Below are 20,081 nucleotides of genomic sequence, written 5' to 3' on the forward strand. Positions count from 1 at the left end.
ACCCATGAGGAGGATGCGTCAAAGTCGAGCCGGAACATCCAGCGGGTGTGTCGCTCTATGTGCGGTGCATATTTCGATTACTAATAAATAGTTATGAGCTGTGGAGCATGTGCTCACAGCTATATTATTTGTTTTCAATGTCACAACGTCATACGGACATCATTCCTTGCCAGCAGCTGTGAAGCACATGCAGTATTTTCCTAAATGAAACCAGGGAGTCGAAGTTGGTGGCACTTTTTCTTTTTGCTGAAAGAACAGTTTTGGCAATACCCTCTGAAAATTGTGTCATCTCTTTATGATAAAATTAGCTACAGAATGTATGTCTTGAAATTTTTCCACGCTTGGTATTTTTAAAGTTTTGCTCTTTTTTCAATAAGAATTATGTCCTCACTGTACAAATTTTTAAATTATATAATTTCTTTTTTTACTAATTCGTCTAATAAATATATATGTAACATTTATATTATTGAACAGAACACTCTTTTAGCTACATTTTGATACCAAACAATGTAAATAAGGCATTAGTGTCTGGTCGCCAAAAAATATTTCCTTCCACCTAGTAAAAACTGCCCTTTTTCCCGTGGTAGCGAAAGAGTTAACTAGTGTAGGGTGTTTCTAATGCGGGGCACAACAAATACAAAGTAACAGTGCAACGTTCAGGGGAATCGCCCATAATGGAGAATATGGGATGCTGCAGTGAAAGGCTCCTGTAATTTCAAGCACCTGGGGTTCTCTAAAGCAGTTCCTTCTAGCTGCTGATATCAGACTGCCTGTCTTAGAGGTTCCTATAATGTACAAGATTTTCACTGCATTGTGAAGTTTGTCCAGCCATTGCTGATTGTACTAGTGTTATTTTCTATCCTTCTTGCTGACACCCATCTGTCTCGCTAGTATTCTATGTCATGCTCAGTGCCTGTGAAGGTGTAAATTGTAGTAACCCCTCCCCTTTTTTTTTGTCTTGAACACAGATTAACTGAATCATTCTACAGCTCACCTGGGCGTGAATTGGGAAGGCAGCAGGGTGGAAGGCAAGGGTAGGTGGCTGCTGGGCTATGTTGGAGGAAGCCGGTAGTGTGCTACCACCATGGTGGTGATGGTGGTGGTGATGTTGGTGGTGGTGGTGATCCGGGCACACTGTCACTGCCTGCTGCGCCGTTATAGACACCTGGGCACCACTCCCACCACCACACTGTGTTCCAGTTGCCGTGGGCCCTGCAGACCCCATTGCCATTTTAAAGAGCATTCATTTAGACACATAACAAAGATGAGCCACGAGCTCCATTGCGGGCCTAACAACAACAGCTTCTTGAAGCCCTGTCCAAGTTTTAGGCAGTATCATCAAAGGGGTCCTGCTAAGCAGCTTCTGCGACCGAGTGTTGCGATCCAATGAGTTCTCAAACATTTCCAAAACCAGCACCAATTACAGTTATGAAAGATCAGCAGATTGATGTGGCAGTCATTTTACCCATAATATCTGCCACTGCATTCCATAAATGCCGTGAAAACTTGTATCCAATGGCTGCCTTGCTGAAGCACAAGATTGACTTTTATTACTCAAGCCTATCATGTCATCATTAAAACTAGGGCCCAATGAGTTCCACAGTCTTCCTAGCAGAATAGCTGGGAAGATGTGGAACTCAGTGATCCGTAGTTATAATGCCTTAGAGCATTAGGTATGCAAAAATAGCTTCTCTTCCTCAATCCCTCTTCTTTTCCTTGAAATTCTTCACTGCACTGCAAGAGGTTAGCTACTAGGGTAGTTTTCCCAGTTGTCTTCCTAATAACTACACGCAGCTCCCACAGCAATCTCCTCAAGAGAGTTTGGAGTTGGGTGACAAACACCACCTACAGCATTATTAAGCACCAGTGTGCCTTGCCAACACCAGGAATGACTCCTGAATGGGCAGTCCCGACACAAATGCTCGCAGAATTTGATTCTTCACATTTCTTCGCCAGACTTCATTCGATTATTTACACGGTCTGGAAAGTCTCAAATTAAAAACCTGTTCAGCGGCATTCAAGTGAAGGTCACATGGCTCGTGACCTTCTTTCTCCCACCCACGCATGGTGCCCACTGCTGCTCACTTCTTCAGAGCTGGCGAGAGAGGGAAGGTCAGATGGCCATTTGTACCATGAAACAGTGTGACGCGGTGGGCACCGTTACAATTTTCAAAAATAAAATATGACTCAATATCATTATTACTAATGTCCAGGTACAAATATCTAACTGAAATAAGCTGCCTGTGTGCAACAGCTAAAGAATAACTTAAAAATTAACAAGCTCACTATTTAACATGATTTGCTTATTTTCAGATGTTTGCCATTCGTAGTGGGTACAGTAAAGCCCCATTAGTATGTACAGGGCCATCCACTTCTAGCTTTAACATGGTTACTGCTGTCAAAGCAACATTGCCTTTAACGCAGGCGTATATAGAGGCAAAGTGATACAAGCACCGAGGGGCACGGAGGCCGTGCTTTGCATGACCGGGTTGGATACAATGGCGCTTTCAAAGCAGTGACCTTGTTATAGTTAGAAGTGGACAACCCTGCACCTGCTTATCAAGTAGTTGCGGTTAAAACAATTCCTACTGGTTAATACGCACTACATATGGTTACAGTTAGTATGAAATACAGTCGAACCTCGTTATAACGAAGTAGTACGAGGCGCGAAAATTTGTTCGTTATATCCAATATTTGTTATAAAGGTGCACGCCCAAATTTTTGTAAACAAGTCTGCTAATAAAACAAACAAAACAAAATGTTCAATAATGTAGACAACACAAAAGTGTGAAAATGCTCAGTTTTCTCATTAAAAGCTTGGTATAAACATGAAATCTCGCCTTTCGTTTGGTGTTGCAGAGCAAAAATGAATATCAAGAATGGATGTTGGTTCCGCACACAATTTTCGCAATGGAGCCAACAGACTTTGGGAGTGCAGCGCGCGCGCACGGATCGGTCACAGTGGCAGAGGCACGGCAGGGGCTCACAGCATGACGAGGCAATGGTGATGACATGTCAATCACATGCCTGTCAACCATTGCATGGCCGGACTCGAGCAGCGGCAGTGGCGATGCTAGAGCCCGGCCACGGCCGTTCATGACCTCCGAGGTAATTTTGCGCGGAGGTGTGATCTCTGAGGTTATGGGCCATTAGCGCTAGTTTTTGTCACTGCCGCTAGATGATGCGGCACGTGAATGCGTGAGCAATTTAAACACTCTTCGGTGGCGTCACTCGAGTCCAGCCATGGCCGTTCATGACCTCCGAGATCCCCACACACAGAATTGTGATCTCCGACCGCTAGACGACGTGGCACGCGAAAGCACAGGCGATTTTACACACTCCTGGGACGGGTGCTACAATCGATTGAAAATTGCGTTTGATGTTTTCCTGGCTTCTTTAAGCACTTTTTGCCACTTTAATGAAAAACAAACTGCTTTGTTATAACTGATCTAGCATCAAATTTCGAATTTTTCATTTCGTTATACCGATAGACTTCCATAGGAATAAAGTGTAGACTAACCAAACTTTTATTTTAGTTCCTTTCAACTGATAATTCGCTATACAGTCGAAACCCGCGATAACGAAATCTCGAGAATACGAAATTCTCGCCGCGACGAAAAATTTCCGGATCCCCGGCAAATGCCCATAGAGGCCCCCGATGTATTTCGTATCTCTCGATAACGAAACATTTTCGTACCGCGATTTCACGGTAACAAAATTTGCTGCAACGCCAGTCTGTGTCTCCCATATTATCAATAACAGCGCCAAAAACGCTCAAATTGAGTAAACTGCCACAGCGCGCTTGCGTGGCTGCAGCGACGGTGTTGGCGCCTGGCAACCTTGCAGCCAGTGCGACTTTAGCCACCGTTAGCCGGCACTAGCCATCATACCATCATCCATAGCCATCATCGGGGGGTGCCACTAGAATTATCATCGGCGCTACACTTTTAGGCCTGCCGTAGTGGTGCACGTGCGTTCGTTGTGTACGGTGGTGGTGGTATGTGTGGGTGTGTGTATGAGCAGCAGTCGGCATGTTTGCGTTTTGAAAGATGTCCACCAGCCAAAAAAACTTTTGTCGCTGCAAGAGAAGGCTGCCATCATTGCTAAGTAGAAAATGGCAAGAAACAAATGGATACCGCCGCCAAGTACGGGATTGCATGCAGCTCCCTATCCACAATTTTGAAATGTAAGGCAGCTATTCTCGGTGCGCTTGAAAATGGTGCTCGAGCACAACACAAAACAGTGATGGCTGTGGCGTTCCCGGACGTCGACAAGGCGTGTTTGCCTGGCTTTGTGAACAGCGTGCGAACAAAGTGCCTCTTATCTGGCAAAGTGCTGCAACAGAAGTCTCTGGGCTTTGCCTGCATGCTCGGGCATGAACAATTCAGAGCAAGCGCTGGCTGGCTGAGCCGCTTTAAATCCAGTCACGATATTGTGGCTTGCAATGTGAAAGTAGAACTGTGAAGTAGTTGCAAGGCAAGGCTCGGCAAACCAAGCTAACTGACATTTGGCAATAAATTTTCTTCTTGCGGGCTGTTTTCTATCTTTCCCGTCTTGCAGTAAGACGTGATGTTGGGCTAGTCGGTTCATGGTTATAACAAAACAGAACTGCGCGAAGGAAACGGGACAACAAGGCACGAATACACATACACAAAGGCGCTTTGTGTGTGTGTATTCGTGCCTTCTTGTCCCATTTCCTTCGCGCAGTTGTTCTGTTTTGTTTCCCGCCTTGTTTTCGCGGCAACAAAACTCTCCTGAAAGCGAATTTTTTCTGTCCCCGGCGATTTCGTTATTGCGGGTTTCGACTGTATCCGTGTTCGTTATAGCGAGGCTCGACTGTATATGAACGACGTGCCAGAAGCTGCTCAGGCATTAGCCATTATGAGGGTGTTCACCGAGAAGATGGGCCTCATAAACAAACATGCCCCCAGTTTCGCTCATTTTCAGAACACGGTTGTCGCTGCATGGTTGCCACAGCAGCAATTGAAAATGACCAACTTTTGGTCGGGAGGACAAAAGGAGAGTGCATATACGTGGTCGGAATGAACTGCACCTTAGGGTGAATGGCAAATTGATAGTAGTCCGTTAACGTCCATCCCTCAGCAGCAAATGAGCAATGCAAACTGTCCAGTGCTGTCCCATTTAGCAGCATCTATGACTTGGCACACAGCACTCCATCCAAACTTAGTACTGCAGGGAATATCTTTTCCTTCACATATGTGGCTGACAAATGGCCACTGCTGCAGCCTGACATGTTACGCATTCATCTCAACAGCTGGCACAAACAACCTTGTCATCCAAGCAGAGCAGCTGATGTAGCGAGCAGCTGAAAAATATGCCAGCATCCAAGTCAGAAAAGACCTGACCACCAGACGCAGAGAAACCAGCCAGTACCTGCTGCTCCATGAGGAGGACCAACACTGGCATGCACCCCTTTGCGTATACTGCACACGTGGCCAGTGCCAACAGGTGGGAAAAATGCAGTTTTGAAAAACTGACATGAACAGCCTCAACGGTCCAAGAAAGTTTTCGGGAAAGATGCTGCCAAAGCAAAGCACTTACCGGTGACGATTTCGCCCAGGGCCTCGTGAAGTGTGCGTGCAGGTGCGGCCACCATAAGCCCCTCCGCTTGTGAGGGTGCTGCTCCGAATGAGCCCAGCAAAGAGGCTCCGCTGCAGCTGCCAGCCACTCCGGGCGGACACGCCATGCTAGTGCTGGCATCCTTGGTAGTTGGGACGGTAACAGCTGCGCCAGCAGCTGGGCTCTGTTGCTTGCCACTGCTAGCCTTCACCTGGGAACCACACCGTACAAAGCAGATGTCAGGCTGCATTTTCGAGGATGTACTGAATAATGTCCAATGATGAGCTCACTACCTGCACCAGTGCCCAAGTGCCAATGCCCCCCCAAGAGGTGGTGCTAATTCCTGAAAACACGCCATGATAGGCTGAAGCAGCATAACAGTTGTGATACAACAAGCAATATCACAGGATTAACTATTACTGTGATGGCATTCAACACTGGGCACAGCAACTAGCAACCTCAGAGACATGCCAGTTTTGGAAATGCACAAGGCACTTGGGCACCAAGAAAATGCTCCAGTTGCCTACAAGCTCAGGGAAGCAAGTTGCCGGTCTAGTTGGTGATTCACAATGCGAAGAAGTCAGCTAAAAATTAAAAAGAAGGACAGTCGTGAGCGTGACTGTCCTACGTTTTTGCCTTTCGCCCATACTTTTGTGAAGCTGCAGTCAGAAACTGTGACCAAGAAGCTTGTTTCACATCAGTAAATGCTTTGAGTGTGTTAACTTTCATTTTAAAAAATGTAATTCGCATAACCTCAACAATTCATATGGCTTTCTGTAGCAAGTGAAAACGAGTGCGTACGGTGAAACTGCACTTTTCATTGCTGCTGTAACAGTGACTGCAGCTTGAGCCAAGCTGTGCATCCTTCCAAACAAGCCTACAAGAATTATGAAGTCTAAAGATGAGACAACTGCAGCCAAGTGGCCTCTCATCACAGTCGGGCAGAGCCATAAACCACTGGGCCAGTTGCCTGTTACGCAACGGAACACATATCTTAGTTAAGTACTTTTTCCACACTGAATCAAACATGAATGGTGTAGCTTAAAACTAAGTGATATTTCTACTAATACTCAATGCCTATATGAATATTGGAACAAAACAAGCAGCTGTACAAATGACAGAAGCACCAGTGGGTGTGAAGCTCTAATGTAGAGCTGCAGCTGTTCAATGACAATATCAGCTACAATAAAAGGGTCGAAACATGAAGGAAGTATATATCAACTCTATTACCAGATTGTCTGGTAAGCTATTCTTTTCAAAGACCCCGACTTCACATTTTCCTCGACTACATCAGTCAAAACTCCCACTGAAGAAGAGGGAAAGCAGTGCCCGACGATAATGAACAGTGTTTACATGACCCTGTCAAAAGAAAACAAATCTATCTATTGAAACTGCAAATGCTGCAATAAAATTAGACCTGGGTGACTCGACAGCAGGCTTTTAAGATGGATTCTGGTACCATGCCAGGGCAACCTGGTACCCTGCATGAAACTCCACAAGTTCTATACGTCACTGATTACAGCTTATTTCACAAAAAGTACTTTTACACAGCTATTTGTGGCAACCAGTACCGATACCGTACTTACTTGATGGACAGCAACAACAAGAGAGACAGCTCAAACTGACAGAATGCAATGTATTACACACAACCAAAGAGAAAAGATGTCATGCTAGCGTCAACAATCAACCATGTGCTAGCAATGCTGGGAACTCATGGTAATGTCAAAATTCATGGCAGACCATTGTGTTAATGTCAGTCTGTTCTTTTCCCTAGCCTGTTATGCTCAGTGGCATGGGCTGGGACAAATCACATTCGTCCTTTTCCTTGACTTGGTCAAATATCTGATAGTATAACCCGATAGCTCTTTAAGTGTTCCAGGTACTTTCCCCCGATAATACCAGGTTTCCCAGGTTGCAGACACCCTGATCACCATCTAGTTACATGTGTAGGAAAGTTACCTTTTGCTTGTTATGATGGAAGAGAATTTAGTACTAGAGCTACAGCTCAGGATATAAGACTGGTGGCCGCTACGTCTCCGACTGGGCATGAAGGAAGGGATTGCTGAATTTGCCTAAGCCCCTCTGAATCGTCTGCATATGATCATAATAATATAATACCGCCCCACCAATCGACTGCATCACAGCACTGGATTTTTCACTTTATGCTACCAATAGCAGGACATTACGCAGTGTCTTCGTGTCAGCTCCGTTTTCGAAACAATGCCTTATTCAAAGGGTATTGGGAAAGTTCAGAACAAATTTGACTCATTTCAAAAAATTTTGAAGAAGCATTACTTGCTTCGTTCCAATAATTGAATAAGAGGATATGTGAGTTGCTCTTCTAATTTTTCGAATATTGGCACACCCTACTTAACTATCTGCACCTTCCAACTTGTAGCCGCATCTTTGTCCCAGCTGCATGAACCTGCTTTCGAACTAAAAGACTCAACACATTCAAACACAAAACCAATATGTCTAATCAAAAAATGTTGAGAAAAATATTTTTGCTACTTAGCAAAAGAAGGAACCTTGCAGAGATGCTTTTAAGCCAGCTGCTAAACTGTGCAATTTTCAGGCTGCTTAAATTCCCAATCGTCAATCAGTTGTCTGAACCCACACAGCAAGAGTCAAAGTAACCAAATCGAGCGTGTTTGACAAACATGCACCCTGGTGTTGGTACAGTGACCAATCACTTTCAACTTGCCTTGTCCAGATGCCTCTTGGCAGCAGCAGGCAGGAGCGTTGAGGGTGTGGCAGTGGAGGAAGAAGGTAGGGGTGATGGAGACAGGGCAGTGATCTCGGCAGCTGCTCCGGTGGAGGGAGGGGCAACCACGGAAGAGGAGGAGAGGGCAGCATTTCGCAGATTCAGCTCTTCCACCACGTCCTCGGTCGAGGCAGCCGCGGCCAGGTGCTGGTGGTGTTGAGCAGACAGCACGATCTGGGCATGAGCCTTTTCCTGCACGCACAGCCCACGTAGACAACAGACATGCAGCCTGCCGTCTGCCTCTTACCCCCCATTAATATATTTTAGCAGAACACCAACCCAATACGAGCCTAGCAGCTAGCTGTGCAGGCAAAGGCATGCATGCTGTACGTCCCGTCGGAAACGACTGAACCCATTTATCGAATGGGAAGGGACATTTGCGCTGACCAGCAACCTGGTTGGCAGCACCGCAAATGTGTCTCCCATTCACCTGACAGTGCTGTTCAGTCGTTTCAGTCATTATGAACCAACCAACCAGCCCGACTCAGCACTCGTCATGCTCCACACACAAGGCATGACAATGGTCTCAACAGTACACAAATTTTCCCAACAGACGACAAAACAGTGCAATTCTACTTCAGCCAAACAATAAGACCGTTGACCAATATTTTAGATTTGACAATTCAGATTTTTTCATGGCCAGTACCAATAAACAGTCAGTGCGTGAGGTAACCAAGGTAGTTAAGTCTGATTTATAGGGACTTCTCCCGCTGCTACTAGATCCAACAAAAAAACTTTGCTGCTCTTGTTTTTCCTGAAGCCTCCAAGTTTCTTTCAAAGTAACAGCAATTGCCACTAATCACGCTTCCTTGTCCTCTCCTCAGTTCTGACATACTGAAGGATTTCAAATATTACTTTTATTCAGCAGAGCGCTTGGCAAACTGCACTGCTATATAATCTTCAGTTATAGCCGACACCGGTAGTTTCACCTCATTCATACTTCCAGAAGTTAAAGCAAACATCCAATATGCCATGCAGTAATAATAAGAAACCACAATTGAAATTAACATGGTCACTGGTCCCAAGGCAATATATCAAGTAAATTTCCCACTGCCAAACAAATACTCCTGAAGAGCTGCGAACAATACTTTCTACAGTGCCAGAACATCCACAGGATACCAACAAAATATTTACAAGAGTCCTTCCAAGCACGTCCGACTGCTACAATAGCCAAGCTGGCCCCACTGTCTTGTGCCCTTTTGAACAAGATGAGACGCTAACACTGTTAAGTAAATAACGAGGAATTTAGACCAGCAGTGCACTACAGCAGGTTTCATGGCTTAAAAGTAACCTAAATTAATTTAACAAGATGAAATAAAAGCTTTCCTAGCCACAAACAGTATTTTAGGAGAGAAGTTAGTCTTCACTTATCGAGACCAAGCTGGCCCCACTGTCTTGTGCCCTTTTGAACAAGATGAGATGCTAACACTGTTAAGTAAATAACGAGGAATTTAGACCAGCAGTGCACTACAGCAGGTTTCATGGCTTAAAAGTAACCTAAATTAATTTAACAAGATGAAATAAAAGCCTTCCTAGCCACAAACAGTATTTTAGGAGAGAAGTTAGTCTTCACTTATCGAGACCGCTGGAAAATGCCTGCCTCTTCCAGTGACCCCTTGACATGATGGCAAGCACGGAAGACTTCTTACTGCTCCACTTCTCGCATAGGAAAGCTTAGAGTTGAGAACCAAGTCTAAAAACTTGAATATTCCAATATGACAGTGTTTCCCTTACGAGCCCAAAATCAACAAAAGGTTGGATTGCTCAGCACCTTTTTAAGAAGTGAATGTGCAAGCTGGGCGTACAGCCAAAACAGAAAAGTTATTAGAGACCAATGCACTGGAAAGAAAAATGAGCCTATCTCCATGTCCCCCAACAAGGTTCCAGTATCAGCTAACAGAGTTCTCTACATGCCTGCTTGTTGCAAAGAGTTTTCTGGACAGTGGCTATCACCAGCATGCATGATTCAAAAGCCAAGTGGTGAGCTGGTGAACTAAATCAGGTCAGTCTTCAGGTCACCAGGTCACTTTAAATCGGCAAGCCATAGCAATTCCTGATGATGAAACATTAAAAAAAAATAAAAAAAAGGTTCTCCATCAATGAATCTTCTGCACAGGTGCAAGTAGAACTGGACACTTGGGATAGTGAAAACAAGATTGGAAGAGAACATAGCCACCCAGCATAGAGTTTGCGGAAGCACAGATTACTGTCTACCACAGACAAAATTACACAAAAGCACAATTTTCTCTGCCAGACTGAAAAAACTGTCACAGACTGTCGGGCACCCACCAGGACTGCAGCTACAAAAAGGACAGCAGCCTACCCTCACCGTGAGCTAAACAAAGGAATGAAATGGCGCACAGACACTTGTGTGCCCACAGACACTTGTGGGCACACACCAGTCGAATGCTGTATGCCATTAGCATGCACATGCAAGAGGCACCGGGTGTCAAACCCAAGGAGCATTGCAGTGAGACACAGATCAGAGCGAAATCAATACCAGACCAGTGCTTTTTGCACTCGCAGACAGACAGCCATTGAAGACTAGCTGGCTCCCAAATGACAATTACAGAATGCAAGTGAAATGCAGTTAGAAATGCCCCACTATCCTGTCTATTCCGGACCCCTCAAAAGCATGCCACACATGCATGCACAAGTCGCCACCCAAACAACTGTGGTACAGGGAGAGCAGCACATTATTCCTTTGCCCATGTGCAACCTGTTGAGTAGATCAGACTCCACTGTGCACCACTCAAAAAGCAATCACGTCATGAAGAGGCAGAGTAAAATCAGGCACGTGACCCTCTATATCCACAGTAGACCACTCCCGCAAAACATTACAGGTACTGTACATCTAGTTAGTATTGTTTGCACACTCTCTGTCAAAGTTATACAGCCAGAGGGTTTTGCTTCTAAATGGTCTGACGGGGCTCCTGGGACACCTTTCTTTTCTTTTCTTTTTTTTCTTTTCTTTATTTTCACATCAGAGTTACAAAACGTTTGCAAAAACTGCTAGGTCAATAGCCGAAGCTAGTATAGGCCCAATGTACACATTTGCTAGAACAGCAACAGAAGATACCAACATGAAACTCAATTATAAATGATCCGTGAACGAAGTAATAGCGAGCAACACTCAAAAGCAGACATAAAAAGATTAACAAACATAACCCTCAATCTTCGAAAAGTAGAAGCGCTTAACTGAAAACAGGAAATTGTTAGCCATTTTAATTTCAAGTGGTACACTATTCCATACTTTCGCCCCGCAATATCGAATTAGGCGCTGACCATAGGTGTTTAGGGTCACAGGGTAATTAAAATTAATATTGCATGCATTTATGGTGCTCCTGTTAAGTAACACAAAAATATTAATTGAAAACGGGTAATTGTTCTGTATAATGTTATTTACTACCATTGCGATTCTCATTTCGTATAACAATACCTGAGTGTGTGAAGGGTGAGGAGATTTCTCGCCACCTTAGAAACAAAACCCTCGAACTGTATACTTCGACAAAGACTGTACGTAACACGAAATGGCCACTAAGCGAATGAATAAAGCTCACCAACAGCTCATGCCAACCTTAATATTTAACAACAACAACAACAACAAAAAAAAAATAATTGCTAGTTGTAATGATATATTGCTTATAACAATAAAATTCTTGAGATTTGTCAGTTTTCTCGTTGTCCCTGCGTAAAAATAAACCATATCCAACGATACAACTATCAGCAACATATCGGACACAACAATAGCTTTATAGACGCCTGAATATGTTTACCACAAAAATTTGTCAATGTTTGATAAAAATTAAAATACTATGATGAGAATGAAGCGAAAACTCTGCATAGGTGCCAAAACCAGACCGGCGTGGAGAAATCTGAAAGTGGGGTTTGTGTATGGCCTTAGGAAGTGACTGCTATAATTGCTAGTGGGAGAAGGGGGAGCGCTTGCTTGGCCCCCACCACGCTAAGGGTGCGCCAGTGTTGCCATCGCCCAATCATGCGATGGTGATAATCAAGCACAATTTCTGGAGGTTAAACAGCAGATTCATCGGGAATTTCGTCAGGGTTTCAAGAAAACATACGAGCGCTCGCAGACGTCAATTTCGATGCTCATCATGGCTGAAGATGTCCTGCAGTCCATTCAGTCGTTGACCGCTTTCATGCACGCGAAAGGACTTCCACCAGTGCACATGTAAAAACTGGAAGTGATGCACACAGCGACTGTCAATCCCACCTGCCGCTGAAGCAAGTGTGAATTTCCAACTTCTTTAGGCATGCTAAAGTTAAATTTGTAACTATGTGTTCACTGACAAAATGCTCGGTGTTCTTTACGATGCATTGGATTGTTCAACCAGATTTGCTCATCGATGGTAGTAGGTAAGCCTACATGGATGACAATCGCCTTTTTCTTTTGCCGGTCCAGATACCACGATAATCGGTTATAATGATAAGACTTCCTCATTTTATCAATATTGTCATAAGTACTGTACTCATATAGATGAACTTTATAACAATGTCCCCAATTACAGGTACCATTCATTAACCTTGATGCTGTTAAGGACAAGGCAGGCACCATATCTATTTGTTTTATTTTTCAATGCTTCAACTCCAGACGAGGCCGCAGAAAATCCGGTGCAGTAGCAATGATGAACACACTGAATACTATACCTCCAACGATGAGGTGCACAGAGAGAAAGCCCCTCTCTAAAAAGAGCTTTTGTTTTGCATTAACAGCAGTCAAGAACCAATGAAACGAATAGCTCAGGAAAATACGATATAAAAACTGGGCAAATTTTCCACAACTAGCACGGGCGTTCAACATGGCCTCTGACATCAACATTCAAGTTCAAAACCTCAACAATAACTGTGGCACAAAGGTGGTGTTAACCTGCACTTAGTTGCACTTAAGTAACCAACCATTTTTTTCCATGCCTAAATTTTACAGGCATATTTCTGCATTTACCATGGTACTCACAAATAAAAATTTGGAGGCATTGCAACAAAGTGCTCAATTTTCCCAGACTTCATTCCCACTTCTGGCAGCACTGTCACCAACAACCAAGCAAATTTCACTATACAGAGGAATCTTGGTTCTTGGTGATCAAATTTTCACACAGGTCAGCGGCTATTTAGACGAAGGGTAGTCCAAACTAAAAGGAGCCACTATAAATTCCAGGCCCCACATTGCCTCAGTAGTACTTGCGAGCGGGCTAGTTGGCTACACGGCTCCGACAACGTTCGGCGCTGCATGGTATACACACAAAAACACTACACACACAAGAGAATTAAATTAAGACGTTAACACAGATGATGCGCTCACTATCAACTGCCTGTTTTTGTGGTACGAAGAAGAAGAACCCCATGTTTTTTGTGAAGCTTTCTTCTTCGTACCACAAAAACAGGCAGTTGGTTGCGAGCACATCATCTGTGTTAACGTGTTGGTTTAATTCTCTTGTGTGTGTAGTGTATTTTTGTGTATACTATGCAGTGCCAGAGGTCGTCGGACCCACATTGCCAAACTGCTTTTGCAATGGAAATTTATTGTTTGGCTGAATTATCTTCCTAAAACTAATTTTTTGGGCCTTACATAGATCCCCTGTCATATTGGCAGAATAAGCCAGCAACTTTCTTCTGGCCTTTTGTCACACAACGTTGACCTGTCTGACACCGAGTGTCTTGTGCCTCATGGTCAAAGCATTGAAAGCATCCTTACCACCGACTACTCCAGGTCCCTGCTGATCAGCATCCAGAAGTGCTTCAAGCGCAAAAGTTAACCCACTAGCTAATGCACTGCATTCGCCCTAAAGCTACTAAGCCCAGGGAAGAGAACAACACCCTTCAAAGGACCCAAGACTTGCAATGCAATACATTTCGTAAGAGAACTGATACTAGTCCTGCTGCTGCTACTATAGTGCTGTTCCTTTGTCATCCAAAGGCACATGAGACATCCTTTCATATTAGAAAGATTACTCCAAATTTGCAAGTGCTGCGAAGCACAGCCTGCAACGTAGCCCAACGAGCCACCCAAGCAGTGAGAGCGGCGTTTCATATACCTGAGGGTAATACAAAGCAATGCAGTGCATGCCTACGTAGGCTTTGATGACAGAAGCTGCAAGAGCAGTGTGCAGTGCCCAAGCCAATGAAGCTGTGCAGAGGCTGCAAACCCACCACCTTCTTTGCACCACCTTGGAGCTGCCATGCGTCACACGGTGCAGTCCACAAGCGGGCATCCAAGCAGCAGAGCGTCCAGGGACATGCAAGACTGTGGTGCATGCCACTGGTTCGCCATCCCGACCCACCTGCAACTCCCGCTCGACCCTCTGCAGTTCCTCAAGGATCTGCTGCTTCTGCATGATCTGCTCCTCACGGCTTGGGTGGTTCAGCTCAGCTGACCGCATCATACTGCTGATGCAGGCCTCGAGCCGCTCACTGGGCCGCAGACCCGGCTGCCCCGGCTTGCCCACCTGGTCCGTCGTCCCACCCCGCGCTGCTCCGCACGACGACACAAGGGACGAGGAATCCCCGCTGGCCTTGCGCTTGCCACTGGTCGAAGGGCCACTGGGTGTCCAGGTGACCTCCGCCGAAGGGACAGCAGCCGCAGAGGAGGAAGACGCTGCTGCCACGGAGACACGAGGCGTCACTGCTGGCCAAAGAGGAGGGCAATCGAGTTACGGTACGAATTTCAAAAAGGATTCCACTATTTCCAAGACTACAAGGGGAATCTTTTTGGATCCCCAAGATTAACAATTCTTCGGCTCTCGCTTAGCTCTGATTTCTCTCCATGACCATCATTTTTTATTCTTTTCCTTCTCTGCCTTTCGGCGGAAGTTATTTGATAAGGAATGTTAGGTCAGTCCTAACTAATGTGAGCATCGTCAATGAAACTACTACATCTGCAAACTCAGCAAAAAAATTTAAACACTTTTTCTCGCACCTTTCTTTTTTTTTTTAATACTCCTCGACCTGCACCTCTAGCATTCTGAATTTACTGCTTTATCATTCACTGATCTATCCGTGGGCAGTTATTCCAGGTGACTCTTGGCCAGTACACGTGAAATTTCCAATGCCATAGACATGCTCAAATAGCGATGTACTCCAAGTATTTCAAGTGATTTCACCCATTGTCACCCCATCATCTGTTTTCTGGCAGAACATGAACGCAGTTTTCTGCAGAGGGCTTAAGCCCACTCTAACCCACCCGCTGTAATCCACTTGTTCAAGCCAGCCAGGCTGGAACTTAGAGTTTCACCTGTCCCTTCTCTTGTCGTCCATACTGTTCCTTTCGACGGGCGCTCCATGCTGCCTTGTAGGCTTTTTAGGCTTTTTAACATCTAAGGAGTTTCAGGTGCACTTAAAACACTTTTTTTTTTTAATCGCAGGTGTTCAAAGCTTTCAATGGCCTATGTACACTCACCTCCGGCCACCTGAGGCAGGTAAGGATGTCCAGCTGCAACTGCCGCTGCCAGCGCTGCCACCCGTTGCTCTTCAGTCATGGGAACAACCTGCGGGGCCAACCCAGCTCTCAGACTGCGCAATGCTAGTGCACTCATTCCAAGATAAATGCATTTGTTCAGTAAGGAAGCACCCCTGAAAACCAGTGCCAAAGCAAATGAATCATTTGCTTTGGCACTGGTACTTGCTGTAAGCCAATATGCAGACACCATCAAACCAGTAACAAGCAATTGTTTACTTCATCTTTGATTAGAGAAATTAATACTGAAGAGGTGGTCAAAACCTGTGCCCACGTTTATTAATCCGACCATGGCAAAACTATATATAGTATCTAGGCAAATTATTCAATAATACAGTTTAAAGTATAAAGAAAAAAGAAAACCACATCACATGATGAAAACAAGATGGTTGACCACTCTTTTCAAACACTCACAATGCAAACAGTTTGTTTTATTCTTCCCTAGTAAACATTATTGACAAATTTTGTTTTATGTAAAGGGAGACGTGGGTTTTAGAACGATCGAAAATGGTCAAAAAATCTATTTTAGAAAAACTCATTTTCAGAATGTTTATCTTTGCAAGCACCTGCACTCAAATTAGAAATGCAATAAAATTTGCTTTCAAAATATCACGGCAGCCACAAATTTTATGTTGCTAGGTTGAACATATCAAATTTTAGGGAAAGTAATGTTAGCTAATTATATTTTAATATTATGGTGCATCAGCATAATTGAACATTTCATATGACAATGCATTTCAATGAAAATATAAATAGCCCCACATTGCAGGTCCTTGGCTATGGCTACATTTTAATCGGAACCAAATACTATTGAGGGAAAGTGTCTTAATGACCCGTAAGAAATTACCTAATTAGATATCAGTTATTTTTCTATGTATGAGAAGTAATAGAGATATAGTGAAACAAATTATATTTTTGAAAAGAGCAGGAAGGAAGATATACAGGCCGAATTTTGTTACAATATCTCTAATAAAAATTTGCTTTGAGACTAGTATCTCCGCAACGCAGGTCTTATACCCCTGTCACACGGGCACTTGTAAGGCTTTGAGAATTAAGGTTCTTTGCTCCAAAGGTAGTTGACGCGCAGCTACACGGCAAAGTCCCGTTGTGGGAAAGGCGATTGTTAGCGGCATTATTCAACTGCGTAAAGGAGCAGCCCAAAACTGAGCGCCATCGAGCAGGCTAAAAAAAAGTTGACACAAATACAATTTCTTAATAAAATATTTAAGCCTAGTTGATTCTACTAGGCGGTAACTACATTTAAATGAGGTTTAAAAATCTCGAGTGTTTATAGAAGACTGGCCAGAATGAAAAGGAAAAAAAAATTTTGTTGCTAAACACCCACTTCAAACCTCCAGAATTCTTTTTATTAATGAGTTGGTTACTTTTACTAGCATAAACAAGGACAGTCTTGTTGACTTATCACTTAAGCTGAAAGATATTGCCTACTTTAATTTTGGTACCTGTTACTAGCGCCAATTCAAGCGCAGCGGTTGACAGCCGTTGACTGCCGCTCGACAGATGGCGCTCAAGAAGAATGTCTGAATTATCATCATCATTTTTCTCCTTTGCACTTGCCATGTAGCTGCGCCGCTTCTCCTTTTGATTTTGCTCCTTTAATGCAGTGAACCTCCTTTGCAGTAAAGACCTTGGAGAAGTGCCGCGTGACTGAGGTATTAGAATGGCAAAACTAAACAGGAAAAATCATTTTGAGAAAAACGCAATTTGTATATTGTTCGTATGCTCAGCACCTTCCCTCCAAATATTAACTCTAAATTTGTAAAATGTTGGCTTCCAAAGCACGATAGGAGCCATGAACTGGCAAAGCAGTTGGCAGAATGAGCTTCTTTGTGCACATTTTGCGGCATCTCAAAATAGCATCACTCAAGCAGAACGACTGCCCTCGTAGGTTTTCCAAAAGCCGTTTCCAGGCTGCTGATTGGCTGCAACATGCCAGAAGTTGCGAGCTAGCAGGGTTGTGTAGAGGCCAAACTATCTTGCACTGTTTTTTGTGGTCTCTGGAACTGCTATGAGCATCTTTGAACATCATGACATTAACTTGTGAAAAGATTATTGAAGAAGACTAGCACATAGGACAGGGACGAAGAAATAGAAGAAAGGACAAACTCTAAACACCATTTTAAATTTTACTACAACAGAAGGTACATAAATGAAGTTCGGTGCCACATGCGCACATTCGATTAACCATCAAAAAAATTTTAAAATGATTCCTCGCATGGCAAGCTTTTTTTTGTGACAAGGCAAGAGAAGGCATGCTGAAGCAGGAATTACCTTCCCTGCCAACGTTGCCAATGTGGTAGACATCGCACATGTCCTTACGTAACCTGGGGAAATGGTCTTCCCATTTCTCTAGTAATGATTGCACAAGTTTCCATCCCTTCACACTGACTAAACTGTGCTGCTTTTGCATGCGTTCCTTCGAAAATTTTAATTACAAATTTTGGCTGTAATGAACTATTTTACAGTCTTTTTACTTCTGTGAGGCAATGAGGTTTGACTGTTTTAGGAGGGTATGGTCAAATAAGTAGTATATGTGGAAGAACGGAAGGTCAAAGCTGTGCTCGATGCAATTCATATCATCACGGCCGCAACATGGCACAAGTTACTGGTCAAATGCATTTTTCTTGTATTATAGGCTTGTTTTGGGAGAGTACGGTCAAATATGTAGTATGTGATGTAGCATGTGCCACCTCGCATACTTTGACAGAGTTTTTCAATTACTTCCCCGTCATTTCTGGCTTTGTGATGGAGAAAGGATTAATGTTGCTCAAACAGTGATGAGTTTTTAAAATGAAGGTCACCGTTTTTTTTACCCACGTCTCCTCTTAAGGTATGTTTCTAACGGCTCAGCTCTGCAAAACCTTAACACAGTGCACATCAAATACAGTCTGTTTCACATGCAGAGAACAAGGGCATAGGAAATCTTTCATAAAAGCATCTGCACAAGGACTGCAAGAAAGCAAAATGTTAGTTTTCTCTCTCATGCTGCCTTTTGTCTTTGGAACTGTTAATGAGTTTAGTTTTACATTACTGACAATATTGGTGATTAATCCTATTTTTTCTAGAAAAGAAATGGGCCAGCATCTCCTTTCTAGCAGAATTTTTTATTTTGCAGCAAAAATATGTACACGTTTTGTCTGTGCCAATGTTTCCGCAAGAGCTGTCCTCGTAAAACAGTCAATGAAAACTGTTACAACAAATGTTCCTAAGCAACTCAAGCTCCGATTAGGCTGCGAGGGACACCATGATGGAGGTCTTCCAAGGGTTCTTTACTCTGCATAGTAAACAGGCTCTTTGCTTTCTGCCTCCATTAAAATGGGACTTGGATCAAATCCATGTCTTTGAGAAAAGCGCTAGAGGGCCTGACTGCTGAGCCATTGCGGAGAGGCCACATGTGCCTTTGGTTAGCATTTGCAGCTACCGGCAATACCAACTTTGAGTAGGTCACCAAGAATATTTATTATGATCTTGCATGATGCCCATGTGCAATACGCACAACAGTGTGCTGCATTGTGAAGGCCACTGTAACAAAGTATTTAAAACAAAGGTTTGCAGCAAGGCAGTTTACTGACACCCTGAAGCCCCCTCATGGCAATTTAAAAGTTGCCCCAAAGGCAAGACTTTTGCCATTTCCAAGGAGAGGCAGCCAGCACCACTTGTAATCCAAGGAGCCTTTTCTACACTTTGCCCACAGATGGCACTCACCTCGACCGCGGGAGAAGGAGCTGCTGCAGTGGTTGCCGATGCTGTTGAGGTCACAGCTGCGGCCGCAGCTGCTGCTGCTGCTGCTGCCGCCGCGGCAGCCGTCCCCAGGTTGGGGTAGTCAAGCAGGAGCTGCACTACCGCCGTGTGGCCCCCCTTGGAGGCCTCGATGAGCATGGTGGAGTTGTCCTTGAGCCGGTGGCTGGGGTCCGCCCCGTGGGCCAGCAGCAGCTCGACCACCGACAGGTGGCCGCCCGCACAGGCCAGCGAGAGGGGGGTGTGGTCATTGGTGCTAGTTGGCCGGTTGGGGTCAGCACCCCGACCCAGCAGGAACTGAACCGTGCACAGGTGACCGGCCCGGCAGGCCTTCATCAGCGGCGTCCGTCCACCTTCGGACTCGTGCTCCTGCCGAGGCATAGAGAAATTCATGCTGGGAAACCTCCACACAACCAACCTTCTTCCATATGCAATGCACAGCAAGACCAAGTCATGGGCTGCTTGGGGAGAACTTAGAACCAAAGTTCCCACGTGTATTACTACCCT

The 20,081-nt window shown here is 44.5% G+C and overlaps 1 protein-coding gene across 17 annotated transcripts in view; it reads right to left on the reverse strand.

Annotated features, from left to right (window-relative positions):
- mask (multiple ankyrin repeats single KH domain) overlaps window positions 1-20,081 on the reverse strand; it is a 165,565-nt gene that overhangs the window by 74,901 nt on the left and 70,583 nt on the right. For 11 of the 17 annotated variants that reach the window (XM_084609470.1, XM_084609466.1, XM_084609471.1 and 8 more), the window contains 6 exons: window positions 19,542-19,943; window positions 15,759-15,846; window positions 14,644-14,987; window positions 8,285-8,536; window positions 5,563-5,791; window positions 995-1,212 (listed from right to left, as the gene is read on the reverse strand). In XM_084609470.1, the coding sequence (XP_084465596.1) occupies window positions 995-1,212; window positions 5,563-5,791; window positions 8,285-8,536; window positions 14,644-14,987; window positions 15,759-15,846; window positions 19,542-19,943 (1,533 nt within the window). The remainder of the gene's footprint in view (window positions 1-994; window positions 1,213-5,562; window positions 5,792-8,284; window positions 8,537-14,643; window positions 14,988-15,758; window positions 15,847-19,541; window positions 19,944-20,081) is intronic. The other 6 variants (XM_084609463.1, XM_084609474.1, XM_084609473.1 and 3 more) reach the window with 6 other exon arrangements.

Source organism: Amblyomma maculatum, chromosome 7, assembly GCF_055883805.1.
Source record: "Amblyomma maculatum isolate TAMU_Amacu chromosome 7, ASM5588380v1, whole genome shotgun sequence".
Lineage (NCBI taxonomy): Eukaryota > Metazoa > Arthropoda > Arachnida > Ixodida > Ixodidae > Amblyomma > Amblyomma maculatum.